Here is a 22,378-nt window from a genome sequence, read left to right as displayed (position 1 = left end):
CTCCCGCTGCCGTAAAGCGCCGCGCGACGGGTCGCGATGCTAGGGAGCGGCCTCGGTGTCCTAGCAACGGCGGCGCGCCGGCTTCCCGTATCGCGCCGGGTGAGAGGGCGCGGCGCGGTGGGAGGGGTCGCCGGGCCGGGGCAGGCGGCGGGGGTCAGGAGACGGGCGGTGACGCCGGCGCCTGGCGCGGGGTGCGGAGGCCCGGCGGGAGGCCCGATCGCGGCTGCGGCTACGCATGCGTTTTGTTTAACGGCCTTTCTGAGGGACGCTGGGCGAGCGGCGAGTTGGCGCCGGAGGGGGCCGGCACTCGCTCCTGCCCTGATAACCGGGGGAACCTCAACGTCCTAAGGCGCTTACTTCATTTTATTTTTTGCTTGACCGGCCCACCAGTGGAAGCGTGTGTCGCACAGAAATACGGCCTCGGGAAGAGGCCTGTGTGGGGCTGCCAGCCGGCAGCTGAAGAGCGAGAAGAGAACCTTCTAACCGCCGGAGAACCCAGCCGAGAAGCTCTCTTCTCCCCTTGCCACGCTGCAAGCGGGTGGGCACCGCAGCTGCTGGAGCAGGGCTGGGTGACAAATAACGTCAACACCTTTAAAGCCCTGAAGTGTTTTAATCATCACTATGATAAAGCATTGCAAGGGTTGCTAATAAAATACACGTGTTGGATGTTGTACGTTTTTCAAGGTATAAAAGGAACTGGATTATGATCGCTGTCTTTGAAGTTGTACCCACATTATAACCTGCTGTTGCATGGCTGCTATAAACAGGTGTCAAGCATGTACACACACTGAATGTTCAGTATATATTTTTAAAGTTATTTTACAAAGGAGCACGTTTGCGGAAGTCATCCTGATGATGGCTATGTGAAAAACAATTTTTTTTCTCCCCCGAGCATAGATGATGTGCTTTGCCTCAATGCCTATTATTTTCAAATGGAGGCCTTGGTACTGACATGTCAAGTCTATTTAGAAAGGGATTATCAATTTACAGGAATTGCAGTCTTCAGTGTAGAATACATAATGAGTCTTAAATTTCTTCCAGCCAGTCAGGGTTTTCCTCTTTGTAATCTTCAGACAGCTTTTTCCATAGTTAAACATAATGCATTCCAAAACCCAGGTGTGATTTCATCTCACCTGAAAGGGAGCAGTGTTCTTAATCTAGTGGTTAGAGAGGAATTTTTCTGGAGAAGTGGTTCAATTCATAAGAGAAATGAGAATTGTTATGAGAATGGGATTTCCCAAGATTACAGAATCCTTGGGGGTAGTGAAAAAATTAGAAGGGGAAATACACTTACATGTGACCACAGATAAGGGTATCAAGTCTTGCATGAAACCCATGCTGTAATGTTTTCAGCTGTTATTTTATCAGAAACTTCTGGGGGTAAATCGAATTGTAAAAGTGCCATCCTGTTACCTGTAAATCATAATAATCTTGTACTGTAATAAAGTGAACATTTTTTAATTTATTTTTTTTTTTAACTGGAATACTTGGCCTGTCTTGAGGGGGTTTTAATAGCTGGTGGACTGTGGGCTGCCCCAAAGCGTCAGGGTTTGTTCAGGAGGTGCTACTGTTACGGTCCTGAGCGCTGAGGGGGACAGTCAAAGACCTGAAGAGGCAGCGCCAGGATCCTCCACTGCTTTGCATGAGGCACTTTTGGAGAAGGTAGCTCTGAATTTCAGTGTGAGAAGAGGTGTATCCTTGTGGGAAAGGCGGTGGACATGCAACGTGCAGCGAAGCGGGGTGGGCAGTGCCCAAACTTCATAGTTCTTGAGTCTCCGTGTGACAGTGTGCCTGAAACTCAGTCGCCTTGAAGGATTTACCTGGGAGTGGGATGTCAGTAGAAACAACAGTGTAAACATTAGCCGTAGTTAAGGTTTATGAATTTCTAAGTGGCATAAGTGCCACTGTTGGTGAACAAAGTCCCCTCGTAATAGAAAGGCGAGTCCAACAAGCGCTAGTTCAACATCCTGATTAATGCAAAACTTTCTGGGTGTTGATTTAGTAAAGGAGGCCTGAGGCCGACTTCAGAGGGCTTTAAAACTGTTCCATGGGTTGTTATTATCGACATGGGTTGTGCTTTACTTACATGTGAGCTGGGCTTATATGTTTTCAGTTCAAAAGGGACCTTAAGATTTCCTTTCTTTTCCCCATTCATGTGTAAAAGAACAAGTGTTTGTTTATTCACAACTAGTGGCATTGGGTATATGTAAAGGTACGTATGTAAGATTTTCTAAGGTCAGGTGATTGGCTCTTGGATAAGCATGGCGGATATTTTACTAGGGCTATTACCAGTTTGTTTTTAGTGGTGTCGAGCTCTCCATGCTTTAACTTGTATATGAATGCATGCTGAGGCTGCCTAACAGGTGATTGCTTAGGTGCACTAAGTTTTTGTTGTAACACTGATCTATATTAAAAAGTAGAGAGGAGAAAGAGCCAAATTGAGACTATACCATTACTTGTTCTAAGTAATATGTAATGTTGGTAGGGCTGCACTTTTATAATAATAGGTGGGCAAAGTGTCAAAGATTTGAGTTGAGGAAGGAAGGCAAAGTGATAACAAGAGCTGCCTTAGTGAAATTTACTGAGAACAGGGTGAGAAATTTGAGAAATGGAAGTAAAGTCATAAAAGGTCACTAGTTAAGCTGAGTCGATTTTCATATGAGTGGACATACTACATCTTCTCCTTGTGGCTCCATTCAGAGGGGAAAAGACTTTGAAGAGATTTCCTAAAGGCTGCCTGCTGCAGGAGCTTGTGTGGCACAGCTTTGTTGAGCTGCTAAGAATCATAAAGGCAGCTGAAGGGACTGATCACTTAAAAGTAAATAATAAAACATGCACGCACTCCCCTACTACCCACCACCCCCTACCCTCCACGCCCCACCCCCACCCGCTTAACTGTTGCAGATGGAAAAGAAGGAGACCTAGACCTTGTGGTTAGAAACACTGTGAAGCATACACTGTGCAAAAAAAAAAATTCTGGGATGCACCTCTTGTATTTGAGTGGTTATGGTTTGTTTTTCTTTCTCCTGCAGTGGAAATAAGTGGGGGCCAGATGTAGGCAAACTAAGCATCCAGACGTCTCACTTGAATAATGAAGAGTTTATCTGCCTCTCTGCCTCACCATGAGCTCTGAGAAACTGAAGTTTGTCCTCTTGTATTTACCCAGTGAATTGGCTTGTAAATAAATGAGCTTCACAAAAATAAATGTTTCTTCATCTGTTTTGTAGTTGAGGACACAGAGGGAATGAAGTTAAGTTACGTACCCAAAATGTCCAGCAAGTCATTGTCTGGGTGAGATCTGTGGGGCTCTAAGCTCCATCTCTCTCCCATATAAGTGCTTTCACAGACCTCCTCCTGATGTAGATTAGAGAATGACTCCTTGGAAAAAGCTCAGAAGATAATTTTGTGCAAAAATAATCCATGGAGATACAGTTCTCAGAATTATTTTGAAGTTCTTACAGAAAAATACTTCTGTCATCAGAATGACTTTTTGGTCTAAGTTTCTTTTGCCCATCTCAGTGCCTCTAATTACAGTTGAGTGACACACTTAAAAAAAGACACACAGTGGGTCTCTAATGTGATGTACCTCTAGTTATTCTGCTTCCTAAATTCCACTCATGTAACAGCTGTCAGTAATATATAATATCAACTGCTTATGTGTAAATCTGCTGACAGCCAAAGAGAGAGGGAAATAGATTATAAACCAGTCCCAACCCTTGAAGACCAGAAACCACCCTACCTACTGAAGTCATTCAATAGGAGGAGTCATGAATTGCAGAAGCTTGAATACAGCTTTGCTGTCTGCTTCCTACTCTACATGTCACTTACTTCATTAGTGGCATTCAGTTAGGTTAGAAATCTAGCATACTATAAGGAAACAGTAGCTTTGCCGCTTGTCTGTGGATGCTACGTGTTGCTTTTCTCCGTTTCCACATGCTGAAATTGTGTTTCTTCATCTGCTTGATATACTGGGTGAAATCAGGTAAGAACCATTAGCTTATTCTTTGTGATGTAGCCTCTTGGCTTTATTCAAGCATAAAAAATGAATAGTCCTTCATTTGAATTGGCCAAAAGATTAAACCTTGTGAATTATGCCTAATGAAGCAGACAATTAGTAGAGAGAATTTGATTACTTTGAACTGAGACGTAGGTTTTATTTTAAAGTAAATAGAACAAAGCCCGATACTTTATCTCTGGCTGTACTTTGCACAGAGTCACACTCAGGTACATGCACTTTGTACAAAGTAAAGAGGTAACTGTGAAATAGTTTTAGCATATTGGTGTTTGTTGTTTATTGCTGATTTGAGAGGTTGACAGGTTGTCAAGTTATGTGTTATGCTTTAAATAGTAAAATTTAGTTACAGAAAAGTCAGTGGGCACTTACGATTTTCCTCTTTCAACCACAGAAAGTACTTAGAATGCTTACTAACATACACAGGAAAGTTACAATTGTACATTAACTGAGTTAAACTGCATATGTCAGTGCCCAACACCTATCTGTATGTTCTGACTGTACAGAAAAGCATACGTGAGTACTCCCACAAGTGTGCAGAAAGGGCAGGTGGGTATTCCTTCCAGTAACCAATCAGAAATAGGAGTTTGAAAAACCTCCGCTCGATGACTCCTCGCTAAACAATTCAAAGTATTAAAACTATCGATCTGTTTATAGTACTTATCTAAGTCCGCAGTAAAGACATAATCTTTTCTTTTTTTTCTATATTTACTTTTCAAAGAATAACTGCTGTCACTTCACAGCCGTAAGTAAACGAGTTGTTTCCCTATGACATTTCCCAGCTACTAAATAGGTTTTGTCAGTAAAAATAATTTCCTTGTGATAGATTTCTCACTTCCATGGACCAGACTCTGTTGCTGTTTTATGTCACTGTCATTCCTCTGGCTTTTGAAGAATTAATTCTTGTTTCTACCAATCAAATTTTAAGAAATCAAAGCACTTAAATGGATATGGAGGAACACTTCAGTAATATCTTAGCATGAATCTTTTGTATGTTAGATATGTAGGAGTGAATTATCAGTGATTAAACTTGGATTTAAGAACAGTATTAGGCAAAAATGAAAGAGTTTCATCTTGTAGCTTTGAATCTGAGTAGCAAAATTTAATCAAGTGGCTGGTTTTTATCATTTAGCTTTGTGTATGACATTTGTGTAATAGAATTTCTATATTAGTGTTATTGTCATATATCATTATATGAAAACTAGAGATTCAGTGTGACACATCCTGTTAACATGCTACATGTATGACATTTTAACAGTTTCTTGAATACTGTGTTCTTTAAATTCAAGGCAACTGCAGCTGAACAGCTCTTAATTTCAGAACTTCTTCCTGGAAAAGTGTCAGCAATGAAACTGAGTCACCTTCCTGTACTACTAGTTAGTTAATAACCTGTCCAATAATCATAGTAAAAGTTACTTGAATTATTCAATGTCAAAATGGGGAGAATGGTGATATTTATTTTGAAATATAGGTAATTCTAAGTTTTCCTAGACATAATAATTATAGCTATTGCCATAAAGTGATGATAGGCCTGAAACTTTAGTGTGGGCAATTTGAGACAGGAAGTTTCACACCATTTCTAACAGTCTGTAACTTCAGCTCTGCTCTGGTTTGCAAATATCCATTATTTTTTTGTGACATCCAGTTCAGTTCAGACTGGTCTAGTTGTCATAGATACATGGTTTGGCCAGAGGTGATTAATTTAGTTTCCTAAGTGAATTAGTGTCTTTACCGCATCTTTACTGCATCTTCAGTGCTGTAATTCACATTGTTTAGCTTTGTTTCAATCTGCTCTACAGTATCAAAATACATTTTTCAGATACCCTATAACCCCCCCGCACTTGCCCTTCATAGCTTTATAAACCAGTGAGGGCTCGCTGGCTGTCTCAGATGTGCAAATGTGGTGGATTCGGTTCTGCCTGCTAGCTGCTTGCTGGGAAAAGGAGAAGAGCTATAACTGCCTCTCCTATAATTCAAAAATTCTCAGAAATTCAGGTTACTTTTAAAATTATTTTTTTAAGGAACTGAGTAGGTACTATTTCTCTTCCTACTTTTGCTTTCTAGAAGTTGACTGAGTCTTGTTTTACAAAGTCGTTAATGACAGGAAAATTGAGAAAGGTGTCATCAAATATCGGACAAAAGCCTTGTGTAAAGATGCATAGTCACTAGAAGTCAAGAGATCAGCCCAAATTGCTTGGGCCGTACACCGACTAACACCATAGCAAAGGTAAAGAAGCCATACAGAAGAACTGTGACAGGCATGAGCGTTGTGCTGAGAATCCTGAAGTGGCCTATCCACACAATGTGACCTCCGTAGCCAAAGGATACTTTTTCTAATGTTCATAAGCACACAGGGGAAAAATTAAGCCTTTTTAGACTCTCTTGAAAATCTCCCTCCTCTTGCTGATCCTGTCTGAGCTGCAGCTTAACCTTGTATGCCATAACTGTCCAACTACAGAAATGCTAAATACTACAGTTTTTCCTGTGTCATTATGTTCATTGACCTTACAGACTCTTATTTTTTCAAATTCAGAACAGGATTATTTTTTTCTTCTTTCTTAGTTTCTTGGCAATGGTGTCCTTATGGTGATCCAAAACTAGGGAAGGGTTCTAGATCATGCCTGTACTCTCAGGCAACTGTTTCTTATTGCTAGATCAAACAATAAGGTCTAATGATTGGCAACTTTGACAGCTTGGCCAAAAGAGGAAGAAACAACAACAGTGGTCTTCCTGTTTATACAACACACATTGGTTGTGAAAAAATTCTGAGAACCTAAGTTTGATGGTTAAGCAAAGGATCTTATCAGCACTGACTACTAATTTGCATTTGTTATGGAGAAAATATATGGTTCAGGAACAATTAGAAAGGTTAATTTTATATTTCAAGGGTTCAGAGGAGCATAGTGCTATCTGCAGAGTCATTAGTTAAACTGTGTGTCCTCATTGTTCAACGCACGTTTTGGCACCGCATTCCAAAGGTCTGGAGTGAAGAAAATGGAAGTTCTTCACTTTTAGTGGAAAAATGTGGAAGGAAAAATGAAGAGGTGGTATTTCAGGTGGTCTAGCTCATCAAATTACTGCCTAATATTTTCATCTTTTTCAGATGAGGACAAAAAATGTCCTGAATTTACAGATCTTAATATAGGCGATGCTTTGTCTGGGACAGAAGTCCAAGTCCAGCTACTGCTATACACAAAGGAAAATCCAGATTGTTCTGAGAGACTCATTGAACATAATGTTACTGCATCTGAGTACCTTAATACCTCCAAGAAAATTGTCTTTGTAATTCATGGCTTCAGACCAACAGGATCTCCGCCGGCATGGCTAGGTGACATGAAAGAGCTTTTACTGTCTTCAGAGGATATTAATCTCATTATAGTTGACTGGAATCGTGGTGCTACAACTGTGAATTACATTACTGCTGTTGCAAACTGCAGAAAAGTTGCAGAAATACTGAAGAACTATGTCGACCAGATGCTGGTAAGGCAGAGAGTTGCATCTGTTCTGCATAAGTCTAAATAGCATATTTTGAGTGGGAACGGATATTTAAAATACATCTGAAGTGAACAATGTCAAATGGCATTTCCTTGCCAAAGTATTTGCTAGGTTTGCATGCAGTTACAACTGCATGTCTTTAACTCCACCTGAGTTCTTATTTCCCTTTCACTGAAGTATGCATGAAAGCTCTGATTTCTTTAGCCAGCTGGAAGTTTCAGGCCTTTAGGAAAGACAGAACGTGCTGGTGGGGAGATGAAGTGAGACATGTTCAAATAGTATGCAGCATTAAAACTTTACAAAAGCATTACACTACTCTTTTTACTATTAAACTTCTATAATTAAAGATTGTAAGTGAAAAAGAAATCACTGAGAGAGATATAAATATTTGTTCCAAAATTATATAAACTTTGTGATTCTAGAGGGAGTTGCCAAAACAACTGTTGATGCCAGTGGTCTTAACTGGGCTTTAGATTTGTTGCTTAATCAAATGAACAAAAAAATTTATCATCTCATTTATGGCATTGTTAGATATATCACTTGATTTTTCTTCTATTCTCACCACTTCTTTTCCCAGCCATTCTCAGTTCTACATGCTGTAGAGTAAGAAAATATTCATGTGGAATTTGAGTAGAAAGCTCAGCATTTTGAGAAAGGATAAGGTGAAAGAAGAGGGACACCATCAGAATCTGGACTCTGGGACTAGATATAGTGATAACGATTTGTAATTATGACAGTAAATTTTTTTTGTTATGGAACAGGAGAATAAAATAGGACTATTAAGAGCAGTCTCCAATACAGAGTTGGTTAAAAGGAGTATTTTGCAAATTTCTCAATGCAGATTTCTGGTTAATTGCTGGTTACAGGTCTGCCTGGCAAAGCAATGACTGCAGGGCATGCTTGGGCCCGCCTTGTTGTGCGAGCCATCAGAGGGATGGTGGTAGTGTATTTGTGTCCCACAGCTATGAGTTTCATACTCGCAAGCTGTTGTGAGGCCTTTGTTAATGCATTTTGAGATGCATTAATAATTAAGGTCCCATGTATCATTCCATCACTTTTCAGAGATTCTAACAGGTCTGCTGATACTATTTCAGAATTCTTTGGTAGGGTTGTTTTTAAATACCGCCTGCTTCGTAGAATGGGCATCTTAAGGCTTTCCTGCAAGTGTGCATTTGGCACCATTATTCAGCAGATCTGTGGTATAAGTGTTAATGGTATTGTGTTTTAAATTTATTTTATTGGAAGGATAAGGCAGGGGGAGATAGATTTTTTTTTCCCCCTAATTCATAGTTTTGGTTCATCTTTCTTGTATCTGGTAAATGTCTTCCTCTTCCCTCCCCATGCTCCTCCTCTAACTAGTGTGACAGTTTGGAAGAAATGTGACTCAAGCTTCCTTTTTACATTTTTTTAGTCAAAGAATTTCATAATTACTGCACCGTTTAACTAGTGCAGAATGTCAAACTGAAAAGAACTTTGTAATTTCCATTTGTTTTTAAAGTAAGAGAGTTAGAAATATAACTTAGAGTACTGATAAAAAGTGAAAACTAAATCAGTCTACTGGTCTCTGTTCAGTTAACCATATGTGTGGTTGTGGCTTTGGTTTTTTTTTTTTCCCTGATAGGTACATGGAGCTTCTCTTGATGCTATCTATATGATTGGTGTTAGTCTTGGAGCTCATATAGCTGGTTTTGTTGGACAGAAGTATAATGGCAAAATTGGCAGAATTACAGGTAAGTCTTTTAATCCCGATACACATATTCTAATGTACCTTGTGTTGTTGTCATAGCTGCAAATCACATAGATGCTAGCACTGAAATATTGACAAATGAGGACTGATTATTAACATACATGAGGAAAAATGTATCCCTGGTAGAAGTTCAGAAACTTGTGGAAGTCTGCCTTCAGGACCTAAGCTACACCTGAAATTTTCCAACGTCTTTACCTCTGGTCTCTCAAATGAAAATTGAGTGCTACATTCAAATGCAACTTAAATTACATACTACCTGAGTTTCTGTCTAGTTGATGAAGCAAGTCAGGTCCCTCTGCAGGGAGATTCGAAGGCTCTTGGTCAGACCACAGGAATCAGACACCAGGATTTAGTTTTGGTTTGAGGTATCTGAACATGGTGCAGGCTTTAGTATGTTGAGCCATCTGCTACAGGGAGCTTAAATCAGGTGTTCAACCTGTGTGCGGATACTGCAAATCTTACCTCATACTTGTTACACCGTCAGCATTGTCATCTGCGGGAAGTGATGCATATGGCGAAAACTGGAGTACCATCATTAGCGTACATCTTTCAGGATCGGGTTGCGTGAAGTTTAGGATTAACTTTTAGATGCTGGTTCCTAGGGCAGAATCCACAGTGCTAATTTGGGTTCACAGGCTCCGGATACTTCTTGTGGTGAAAGAGCAAAAATCGCTGCAGCTAGCGTGTTGAGAAGGAAGCTCGCTAAGGTAACTGTCAGAAAAGGTGCTAAGGGGAGAAGGGATGTTGGATCCTGATAGTGTTTTGCATTTAAGAGAACAGCTATTTTCAGGCTGAAGGGAGGCAGTTGCCACTCCTTGAGATTCATAGCTCCAAACACTCTCTTCAGAGTACTTTTTTCCCCAAATGTAAGAGGAGCCAATAGCCAGCCTTAAGAAAGGGAATTAGAGGCTCCTCTCCCTCTAGTACAGCAATCTGAAAGTCAGGGCATTTCTAAGAGTGTGATAGGCTCCAGCTATATCCCTTTGGTTAAGAATACTTGTTTCCACTATACGCAGTTCCCTAGAGTTTGGTAGGGTAACAGGTTGGGGACAGTCTTGATTGCAATGCTAGGCTAGCCGGTCCGTACCCTCTCTGTACAATAACTGGGAGCTAGAAGTTCCATGTAATTTCTGAGCTCAGATGCTTGCTGGTAAATGGAATTATATGAAATGTTTCAATCACCTTACAATTACTGATATGGATAAATAAAGGCAAAGATTGAGTAGTCCAAACACACAAGGCTCTTAACCTCTTAAGTGACTGTTTTGATACTCTTTCTTTCAAACAAGTTGAGCCCGTAGACCAAACTGACGTTGGAAAAACGAGATTTTAAAAAAAAAAAAAAAAAAGCTATCTTCTTCACTGTTTGGAGATTTCTGAAATATAAAACTAATTAGTGGACTAAAACAATGACCTTTGCACCTGGGGCATTATGAATGTGAATTCTTGACATTCTATGAACCCCTGCAATCATGTGCATCTTGGTTATCTTAATATTGAGAGAGAACCTTCCTAGACTAGTTCTTAAAGAACATCTGCCAGTTAAATCATAATTCAAATTTGGATAAGCTAAGGTCATACTATGTCCCTGTCTCTCAATCAGTGAGAACGTAAGTAGAAGTTAGTTAAGCATAGGAATATTTTTTGCCTTGACAGTTGTATTTTCCATCTTTGCTGCTTTTTCATTTCCCCTCTTTGTCTTTGCTTTTGTTGTCAAGAAAATAGGAGCAGAGCAAACCTCAGCTAACGTCTCACTTTCCTGCAAAGGACGGAATTTACGATCATGAAATTTATCAGATTTCAGGGCTGCACAACATAATTCCCTGTCCCTAAAATGAATGAGAATACGCAGTGTTTATACTTCAGATACTTTGCCACCCAAATCCCGTCCTCCTTGATATAAAGTGCTTTTTATGAATCTCAGTTGGAATCTCTTTTGTCGTATTTGAGTTTTGATTTGAGTATAAATTTCCAAGCCTCCTTCAGGTGAAAATATTGTCAGAAACTAGTATTTCACTTAGCTGTATATAAAAATTGTTTTTCTATAAGGAATTTCAACACCAACTGATAAAATCATTGCGGCATGTTTGAAATTGTCTCCGTCCAAGAGGTCTTCATCTTGTGTTCTGGTGGTGAGAGTAGTTATATTATGCATTGCATTTTTATGAAGTACATAATAGGTATGGTATTTTCTGGGGAAAAGGACAAAATTAATTCTCCTGATTTGACCCCTGTTGCTGTTGGCTTATAATTCATCTGGAGAACTGGGAGATAAGCACAACTAATTAGGGAGACAGAGAAATTAAAAGATATGGGCTGATCAGTCTTGTGCTTTGCTTAGCAAGTTGAAGAATAGAAACTTGAGAAGAATTGTTCGGGGTTTTATATTCATTATTGTCCCAGGAAAATGAAGAGTCATTGATGAATTACGCTCAAATGTTGATCTTGTATATATCTGTAGAAACAGGCCCCGGGATTTGTAATGCTATTGTTATTTTCATTTAGGTCTTGATCCAGCAGGCCCTTCGTTCACTCGAGCACCACTCGAGGAGAGACTGGATTGTACTGATGCACAATTTGTTGATGTAATCCACTCAGATACTGATGGTAATGACATAGCCTTAACCTTTCCTATTTCAACTTGAGGAAAGGCAGGAGAGCAAAAGAGAAGGGATAAGGTGTTCCAGTAACATCCAAGCAGTGCTGCAGAAGTATATTCTGTGTTATCAGGTGGATTCCTGAGCTGTTGCTTTCTAACAACGTCTATACTTTTGAAATCAAACTGTATGGTATTATGCTTATTCATCAAGAAATTGAAACTCAGCTTCGCCAATGACTGAAGCAATGATGGACAGTTTTGTTCAGTTTTGACATAAGTTGCCGTGTTACTGAGTGAAGTTTCATGACTGAACCTGAAAATATTGAAGTTTTATGTCCAACAGCTAGCTGAAGGCATATGTAGATAGCCATAGAGTAATGGGTCCATTTAATGTCATGCAAAAGAGGCGATTACACTGCTGTCATTTATGTCTTTTTTGCTATAGTATATTCCTTCTGAATACAAAAAACAACTCTGCACATTGAATAAAGGATGCCTATTGCATTAATTTATGATACTGCTATTTCCAAAATAGTTTCATATTAACATTCTTTTGCTGTGCTAGTGTGTATGAACATAGAGGTTGTAAGCATGTGATTATCACGGAATTAGTCCCTTCTGAGACAGCCTGTCTCAGCTGTATCACATTGGCACACTACAGATCCTCTGCTTAAAATTCTACATCATGTCACTGTAAGGTTTAAATTAAGAACGTTGTAAAGTCTGCATCATCCGTGCTATAATCTGGTTTAATTTTTTTCTCAAAACCATAAGTAAACCTTTCAAACCTACCACACCTGTGCCATTATTTGTGTAGTTTCATATCAGTTTCTTTAATAATATTAAAAATTACGGATTTTACAATACAAATTTATACGTGAAGCTGTAAAATACCAATTTTTGTAATGTAATCTTACTCATGGTCTTTTACAGTCTAGATACAGATTTTTCTCCTTTGATATACTGATTATATTAGTGTAACTCAGAATCCAATGTCAAGTGCAAAAAATGGAAAATCTTACTCTAATGAACATTACACTGGGAAAGAATTTTGGTTGCTGGAGAGAACATGAATTTAATAAATTTCTGTGTGCAAATAATACCTCTGCTACAGCACTAAATAGTTGCTTCTGTTCTTTCCTTTTATGGCAGTAGGGATCTTACACAAATTTGTATACATTTGTGCACAGCACCTTACACGTGTATTATTTTTCTTAAGAAAAATCCCCATGGATTTTAACTCATAACATGACTCCCATTTACAGAACAAAAGAACAGTATAATTGCAAAAAAATTCTTTAAGACCTCCATGTTATTTTGTAACTAATGTAATGATAAATAATTAACTGCATAATTCTGTTCATGTTTTTTTGATTCATTATGTTTTTACTTTAGCACTAGGTTTCAAGAAACCTCTAGGAACCATTGATTTCTATCCAAATGGAGGAATGGATCAGCCTGGTTGTCCAAAAACAGTATTCAGTGGTAAATAAAAATGTATTCAATTAATGAGAAAAGAGTTTGAGATCAGATTAAAAAAAAAAAGGTTAAACCGAATTCAGTGGACACTGCACATATTTGGTAACATGGGAGCTGAGGGCATTGTCTTCTTTCTTTTCCATTCCCACTCAGCAAATTAGAAATAACAAATGGATGGAATTATATTATTATATTATATATACAATCTGCCTATAGTTATCATTATTTTTCTGTCTTTATATATGGCTACACATAGGGGAAGATGCTTGTATCCCAATGGTTTGGACAGGATCACTTGCATATGACTTGGAAGGCTTTCAAGTTGTCACTGTGGCTTAGGTTTTGGACAGCTCTTTTAGGCTCTAGGATGAAAACAGTTTTATGACATGATCTTTTGCTGCAGAATTTTGCTTATTTCAACCTCTATAAATCTTAGGCAAGGTTGCTGCCCATTGTTTTTGTTTACCCTTTTTGAATGTGTTTATGACTGTCTATGTTTCTGTTACTAATCTGCACACTGCTGCTACGAATTAAAGCTGCTGCAAAAGCATAGGGCTTCCACTTGTGCGTCTGTGGGTATGGGAAAATCCCTTAAGACTCAGGATCATCATCTTCATCTGTACAATTCTCACAGTTTGTTTTGCTAGTAGAGGAAGTAATTTATTACACCAAAAAAACTAGAGAGAAGAATCTCTGAAGTATTCCTTGTGGTAGTTTTTCTGCAAAAACATTCTTCACTGGATGCAACAAGGCAAATTTTAACTCAGGCTTATGCTTTATAAAAAATATTCTGTAAATTTGATAGGAATTAGTAGACTATTTCTTACATAAAAAAACCTGTAGACTTTTCTCTATACCTGTTATATTCAAAATAATCTTCAAGTTTTTCTTGTTTTGTGTGTGCATCCATTTTTTACACCTGGTGGTCAACTAACCAGAGAATAAAAGCATGGCTAACCTAATGACTCAGGTAAATGAGATTACTTTGGTAACACCTTTTATTCCATGAAGAAAAGTGATTACATATTCTTTGTATATTTCATTTTTTCTTTCCTGAAGGACTTCAGTATTTTAAGTGTGACCATCAAAGATCTGTCTTCCTCTTCTTATCATCTTTGAAAAGGAAGTGCAACATAATAACATATCCTTGTGAATCTTACTTGGATTACAAGAGAGGAAAATGTGTTGATTGTGGAGCTTTCCAGCCAATGTCCTGTCCAGTGCTGGGTAAGTGTTACGGTATCTGCTCTGCGCTGTGTGAGATTTTCTGGGAAATCCAGACTAGCTCTTTCTGGGTCTACTCTGTAATACTCTGTATTATCATGTTGAGGGATCTGTAGAGACTGATCGCGTGCAGAGCTGCATATTGTTTAAAGTCATTTAAAGTTCATGGCTTCTGTTAGACACAGGTGCTGAATTTTCCTAATCTTTGGTCATTATGCTGTCCACTCTGAAATGGATTCACAGTGTATTTCCTTTCTACAGAGAAACTGCTTCTGCTTAGTTCATCACTTCAGGCTGCACAGTGTGTTATCATCTCTACAGCACTTGTGGTTTTTATTTAAGAGTAATAAAGTTTATAGCAACTTCAGGCTTCTCTGGCTCTCTCTCTCTTTCAGAATCAAGCTTTCGTTTGGAGGGGGTTTTAGTTGTTTGGGGCTTTATTGGTTTTAGAGAGGATCTGGGGACAGTTTGGAAAGAGCTATGGTAGTATGAGCATTTCCTAGTTGGCAGGGTTTTCTTAAGAATGAAATTTTAAAAATATTTAATTAGAAGTTAACTTTCAATTTGTACCTTGTCTTTTTTATATCCTTATATTAGGATATACCCCCTATATTAGTTAGATCAGTTTGAAGAAAAAGTGTAGATAGATAGATCTGTATGTTATTTTGTAATATAACCCAACCATAACGGGACCTTATAGTAGGGAAGAAAGACTCCAGGACTTCCCCAGCATGGTTGTTAGCCATGCGTGATGCACTTACACAGAATGTCCAAGCAAGAGGTGGAGAAATATTTGACCGGTCAGCTGCCACCTTTTTTTTTTTTTCTTTAATATTCATAAAACCTATGAGGAAATGGCAAGCAGCTGAATCTGGAAACTGAGAGAAGCATCCTCCTCCTACTGCAAGCTTTGCTGCTTGCTGCCTAGCAGTGGCAGCTCTGCAGCCTGGAAATAGCCCTTGTCCAGCCTAGGTAAAGAAAGTAAGAGGGAGAGGACAGGCTCAGCCATTTCAGAAACAAGGACTGTTATCAAGCCCCAAAGACAATAAGCATAGAATTGTATAACCCAAAAGTTCTTTCTACATTATATCCATAATCTTAGGAGGTTTACAGAGTATCTATCATTTTATTAAATAATATCCATGATTGTAGATGACAGGGTTTAAAAATACTTACTTTAATGGTTCAAAAAAGAAAGGAGGAAATTTTACCTAACGTGAAGCTGTTTTGTAGCTGTTCTCTGCAAATATGTGGGCTACTTTTTTGGGTTTGTTTTTGTTACCTCTGCAGGAGTTTGTAAGCACTATTTTTTTGAGTTAGTATGCTAGACTAAACAGATTCCAACTATTACATTATGAAATGTTTAGTGATACTAATATACTAGAAGAATGAAATACATGCATACTGCGTTCTGTTGTACCTGGGGGATTCCTGCATTTTCCAAATCAATTTACTTTCTCAGAGAATATTTTAAAAAATTAAAGCCAAATCTGTCACTTTGTGTAATTATATGTGTATCATGATTTTGATAAATGTCTGAAATGAAATATTTAAACTTTGGATTTCAGGTTATTACGCTGATAGATGGAAAAATCTCTTAATCCCAATGAGTTCACCAACGAAAGCTTATTTTGATACATCAGATCAAGACCCGTTCTGCAGTGAGTGACTGAATACATACATAACAAACTCTTTATGAAATGTTATGGCTGTTATTTGTTAGCTGATCTGGAGTGAAAGCACGTTAGAAGTAGAAAGTTATTGTTAACTGCTGTGTGAAATGGTGTAATAAACCATGAGCAAAGTGTCAGCTCATAGACTGGAGGAAGAAGGAGAATGACTCTGGTAAAAGAGTAAGCCGTACATGAACTGAGAAAGGCATGTGACTTTAAAAGTAATGGGATGGACTGCCAAGAGGAAGAAGGAAGCCAGAAAATAAGAATCAAGTCACAGGCAAAAAGCTGTACTGAGAGAACCTGCTTAGATGGGATCATGCTGCCATTTTTAGAGAGCAAAAATGGGAAGCGAGACTGCCCTTGGTGGGGAACAAAAAGAGACACCTCTATATTCCACCCCAGGAGGAGAGCACCCCGCAGTCAGCTAAAGCTACTCCAGCTTTTAAAAGTCCTAGTCTCCCCAGGAGTAAAATAGTGGAGGGAAAACTTAGCTGAACTGTTTCAGGGTTATATTCTATGGGAATGAATTCGCATGACATGGGTTTTAACTGCAATGGTTCAGGTATCTACCTATCCATGTAGAGGTGCAGTTTAGATTGTCATCCAATTTCTGTTTATATTAACAGACTTTGCCACCATAAGCAAATGTTAGCACACTCTTTAAATTGGTTATGTTTAAGGCTCTTTGATTTGGGGTATGGGGAAAGGCTTACATGGAATTTAAATGAAATCAAGATTCCCATTGGATTTTTCCATCATTCTGGCAAAGTTTTTTTACCAGGGACTGAATATCTCTTTTTATAGTGGTAATGATGTTTACTGATATCACTGTTTCTTTCAAAGGGCCAAGGAGAGGTTAATGAAGATGTGATGGATTTTATATAAAATAGCCTATTCCCAATGGTCTTTCAGCTCAGCCGAAACCTGCTGCCACTGTTCTCTCCTGCTCCTGTTTGCTTGGGCTTTGCTCTTCGATGCTCTCAAGGCTGCACAGGCTGCTAGATCTGTCTCCTCATTCATTCTTCTGGCAGAAAAATACAGTTTTGTTTTCACTCTCACACAAACTAAAGTCTGGGCATTCATCAAAAACCCAACCAGCCAGCATCCTGATGATGGAAAGAGTACATTGTAGAAGTAAAAGATTATGTATAGCATTCTGGGACATGGGTGGTAGAAGAGAGAAAAGAGGGGGAGAAACATTTTTGTCAATACCCTTCTTATTCTGCTTTGAGCTGGTGACTTAGAAGAGTCACTGTTCCTATCATCAAGCAGTGAATACTTTTAACAGGGTGATATTAACAACTGTATCATGTTGAGGTCATTCTTTGAAACTTATTATTTCCTATTTCTTTTTGCAGTGTATAACTACTTACTGGATATTACTACCTGGAATAAAAGCATTAGGAGAGGTTTCATTAAAGTTAAAATAACAGATTATACTGGAAACACAGTAGAATCGGAGATGAATAGGTATGCTGTGCTTTATCTCTAAGTATTTTTTTATCACTTCATAGCACTAATTTTCTGAGTTTCCTAAACCTTTTAACTTGTTAACCTGTAAGTCAAAAAAGTATTATGAGTTGTTAAGACTTGGTCACAGCTCCTTTTCCTGGGTATGGCTCAGTGTCAGAGGCGGTGCTTTTCACACTGAAATGATCTTCTCTCCATTTATGAACTAGCCCGGGTCCTTGCATGGCACTGGTTTGGATCCAGTTCTAGTGTCCTTGTTCTGAATGCTCAAAGTTGAAACATCTTACAAGATTTCTGATCCTAATAATAATGCTTAGTAATACTGAATATTACTCCACTGACAAAACCCTAACTAGAAAAAATATTTTTCTTTAGTGAAGCTTCAACATTTCAGCAATATAAAAGAGTCAAAATACTAACTGGATTTTACCAAGACCTTGACAAAATATCAAAAATTTCCTTGACGTTTTCTACGAAGACTTTAGTAGGACCAAAATACAAGCTTAGGATTCTCCAGATGAGGCTGAAATCTCTTAATAATCCAGAAAGGTAAGTGTGTGTCACATATCAAAGTTGTGTATCAGCTAAACTGCTGAGGATCTCTATTTCCCTTCTATCGATTATTTAATCACATTTTCCTAAATGCCTGAACATCCTTCTCATCTTACCTAGGATCAAATTTATCGTGTGGAAGAGCCGCTCTGTACATTAACGTTTAGTGCACAGCACCTTCAGTTAGCATCTCTCGTACATGTACATGTCAACGAGCGTGCTGCTTGTTACAGCGGGCTGCTGCTGCTGTCTGGTCACAACAGGTTTTCAAGGACCACTTGTGTAGACCAGCCTGACTTACAGCTGCATGGTTAAGTTCTCTTCCAGAAGATAAATTTTATTAAGCACTTTTCTGATTTTGACTATACGTCTGTACACAGCTTTTCACACTCAGCTACAAAAGGGAGCACTTCAGCTACTTGTGAGACTGGAATAGTTTTTGGTCGTCTTGCTGATGGTAAAGACCTTCCAAGACCAAAACACAGTCTATGCTTGCCTACACTTGAAATTGTCTGATTTTTTTTTATATTTAAATGTCATTACTAAGCTTTTATTAATTATTTCTGGTTTTAAATACTTGGGCAGTAGTGCCGTATGTTCATTTTTTAGGTCTCCAGAGTTACTTGTACAATAGCATTAGTAATTACGTTTTATATTTGTGTCTTGTGGAAATAACACATTACATGGATTAGGTAAGAAATATCCAGGAGTAGAAAGAGTATTTTAGAGTTATCATGTTAATTTGCTTCATATGAATGTCAGATTCAATAAAGTCAGAATCTAAAATAAAATTGAATAATGGTTATCAAATAAGTAATGAATGGGAATAATATTACAATATAAGTCTTTAGTCAATATATGTTGCTAACTTGAGAAATAACATTTAAGGCTTTCTGATTTGGTATATAATAATAGTCTAGTTGCAGCAGGGCTTGATCAAAGCTCGAAATCATATTGCAATTTTTTTTCTCAACCTAATGGTGATAAATCAGGAGATACATTTCATGCAAGCCTATCAGCATTCAAGACTTTCTCAGATCATCATCTAGCAAATAAGTAAGACTTTCCGTGAACATCCCTTACTGGTTTTGAGTTTTCATTCCGGTTACTCTGACTCTTGTTAGTTTTGAAGTAAGATGTACTTGGTTTGCTTTAGTATAGGATCCAATAAGTCTTTCACCCAGAGCCTCCTCAGATGGCAGTCATATAAGCACATTAGATACTTTTAGATATCAATGGAAAACAGCGTATTGAATCAGCATGTAAAGGTAATTTAAATGCAGATGTTACCACACTATTGGTTGGTATAATTACATAATTGCTCACTGTAATTATAGCTACCTGTATTTACCTTATTTAGTTATATATAATTACAACAATTACTTGAACACAAGGTAATCAACTAGAAACTACATTTCAAATATTTAAATTATTCATATAACAAAGAAGTAGGTAAAAACCAGGGGACAGGTGCAGGAATAAAAGACAATAGGAGTCTCAGGCTCCCCAGATCTGAGTTAACAGCAGACAGTGGGATTTGGGAGAATATCACTGACTATTGTCTGTGGGCTCGTCCATTATTGCACAGGTGGTGAGTGAATGTAGGAGTGCTAAAAGGTACATATAATTTTCAGACTCTTATTCTGGTCTCCAAGATAAATCATTCCTGCTCACCCATAAAAGCAGAAAGCTTTCCTAACTTGTTTGTGTCCCCAGGTGTCAGTTCTCCCAAAAAGCTTTTGAACATGTCAGTCAATTCAACTCAATTGATGGGGGAGGTGAATGTCTCAAAGATACTTAGCCCAGCCACCTTTGGTTTTTTAATCAAAGCAAGAACAGGAGTGAAAAAATGAAGACCTTATTAATACCTCTACTGAACAAGAGAGTGTGCATGCCCTTGTTTTTTAGTAGACAGCAGAGAAGCCACACAGGGTGAGGGATTATGAAGGCCACAGCTAACAAAAAAATTATTTGTATTTTGTTGCTTTTCGGTGAACTGGTGAACCTGCTCCTTGTGCAGGGCTGCTCTCCTGTAAGGCATTTCTGGTGCTCAGTAATCACAAGCTTAGATGGATTGCACTTAAGATGAGATACAGTATGTTGGAAACCATGTTTTTATTTCTAGTATTCATCATTATGGTTTGTCTAAGTGTTGTGTCCCCTGTGGTTAGACAGATCCCTTCCCAGGTGACGCCTGCCGTTGGAGAATTAGTTGTGCTAACGCACAACAGGTGTTTAGATGACAAATTACTCTCTTGCATGAAACTTTCTTATGCATGGTGTCATTGCAACTGAAAGAGTTAGAAGGTATTATAGTGGGGTTTTCTATTTTCCTCTGTGGAATGAAAGCAGATAAATAAAGAAAAATAAATTATTCAGGCCCAGTCTTAACAGGAATTGGGCTGGTTTTGGTCCATTGTTCTAAAGAATTAATTTGAATGCAGATTATTAGCTTTAATGGATGAAGTATTGCATCTTCATATTTCAGACTAATGTGATAATCTTCTTACTCATGCCACTTTGTATCGTCCAGCTGATGTCCTGGTTTTTGTTCACAGTCTGCCAAAACTGCCCTAGTGGTGCATAAAATAAGGTGTAAACTTAGACAAGAAAACATTTCTTCTTGTCCCGAGTACTGTCTCTGAGAGGCAGTAAATACTGGAGGTTTAATAATTCAAAGACTGACGTATTTTTCTATTAGTTACCTTTTTTTTGTGCATGTTTTTTTTCTTTTTCTACTTTTGTAGGCCCCAGCTGTGCAGGTATGATTTTGTGCTGATGGAGAACACTGAACTGACCTTCAAACCTGTCCCTTGCCTGGAGAGGGGTACATGAAGAGAGAGCTCCTACTGACTTAATTTCTCTTACAGCAGTGACATTTTGATTCTTCCCCAGGATAAAGACTGCAACAAGAAGGGAAGTGAGATAAGCTAGATTTATTTTCAAGAGTCTACCTGGTAACATGCAGTACTTGCTTTTAATGCCTTAGGGTGGAATTAATTGAAAACTTCAGATATCTATGTATTTGGGAAATTTGAATAAAGTAAATGTATCATGGTGGAGAACATGCAATGGTCCATTCGTTATTATTTGTTAGCAGTAAAGCAACTGCTGAATTAGATATGAATTATCTGCATAATCCTGGCACATTATTTGTCAAGTCATACATATTTATTATTTATAATGGCTTTTTCATGGAAACATAATTATCTGTCTACTAAGTGAATTTAATATACTGTATATGTGATCTACAGATCTAATACACAGCAGTTTTGCTGTGCTATGTTCATTGGATAAATGAATTCACATTTTCTCATTATATAACATCTCAGTTTCTGAGAACCAGAACAATAAAATTTGTGGGCACATATGTAAATTTGCTATTTAAATCAATTATCTTTATGCTCCTAAGAAAGGGAAAGCAAGTTATACTTTGTCCTTTTCATTGCAAGAGGCAGCTCCAGCATGCTGGTCAGTATGTGCAAAACTCTGAACCAGCCATTGCACATGCTTTTACACACCAGAAAAATACAGAACTGTGGACAGACTTGCTCACAGACTGACATTAAAAAAAAAAAAGTATTTATTCTATAGAAATGGTAATTACATTACCATAGGTTTTTCTCAGTTGGTGTCTTTCTCAGCTTTATCATTTTATTGTATCCTTCTTTGTTCCTTTCCTCTGAGGGAGTCACTGGGAGATACACAGGAAAAGATATTTTTGCCTGCTTCCATGCATGTGTATGGAGGGGTGGGGTTTGTTTTTATACCTCCTCCCCTTTTTTTTAAACTGCTGTTGTTCTGCTTGATTTCATTCTGCAGGTTTTTGTCCAGCCTTGTACTCATCACCCTTAGCTTCCCCTTTACAGGTCTCTGAGCCACCTTTTTTTCCATCACCTTGCCTCCAAATACCTGTTTATTATACCACTTTAAAAAGCATAGTGACTTCAGAGTAAATTTCAAATGTCTTGAACTAGAATCTTTCAATGGGTGACACAGATGTTCAGGGATAGAAATGTATCAGATGGCCTCTTAAGTTTCCTTTTAATGTTGCTTTCTACAGCTTCTCTGAAGTTTTATATTTTTATGTTTTTTAATTTTTAATTTTTTTAAATGTTTTATAT

The 22,378-nt window shown here is 38.2% G+C and overlaps 1 protein-coding gene and 1 long non-coding RNA gene across 2 annotated transcripts; both read left to right on the top strand.

The window, feature by feature from the left end:
• The first annotated feature begins 8 nt into the window (after positions 1-8).
• Positions 9-1,478, top strand: LOC135316449 (uncharacterized). The gene is made up of 2 exons (XR_010375773.1): positions 9-99; positions 391-1,478. It is a non-coding gene; the product is annotated as an uncharacterized LOC135316449 (long non-coding RNA).
• Positions 1,479-3,770: 2,292 nt separating this feature from the next.
• On the top strand, positions 3,771-21,311 carry LIPI (lipase I). Its single transcript, XM_009509128.2, has 10 exons — positions 3,771-3,982; positions 7,116-7,492; positions 9,129-9,237; positions 11,760-11,861; positions 13,249-13,338; positions 14,392-14,559; positions 16,125-16,217; positions 17,591-17,702; positions 18,078-18,251; positions 21,002-21,311. Exons 1-10 carry the CDS (start codon positions 3,904-3,906, stop codon positions 21,087-21,089), a joined length of 1,392 nt encoding a protein of 463 aa, XP_009507423.1. The 5' UTR covers positions 3,771-3,903; the 3' UTR covers positions 21,090-21,311.
• Positions 21,312-22,378: the final 1,067 nt, after the last annotated feature.

This window comes from Phalacrocorax carbo, chromosome 1, assembly GCF_963921805.1.
Source record: "Phalacrocorax carbo chromosome 1, bPhaCar2.1, whole genome shotgun sequence".
Taxonomy (NCBI): Eukaryota; Metazoa; Chordata; class Aves; order Suliformes; family Phalacrocoracidae; genus Phalacrocorax; species Phalacrocorax carbo.
This window is presented reverse-complemented; position numbering and strand designations above follow the sequence as displayed.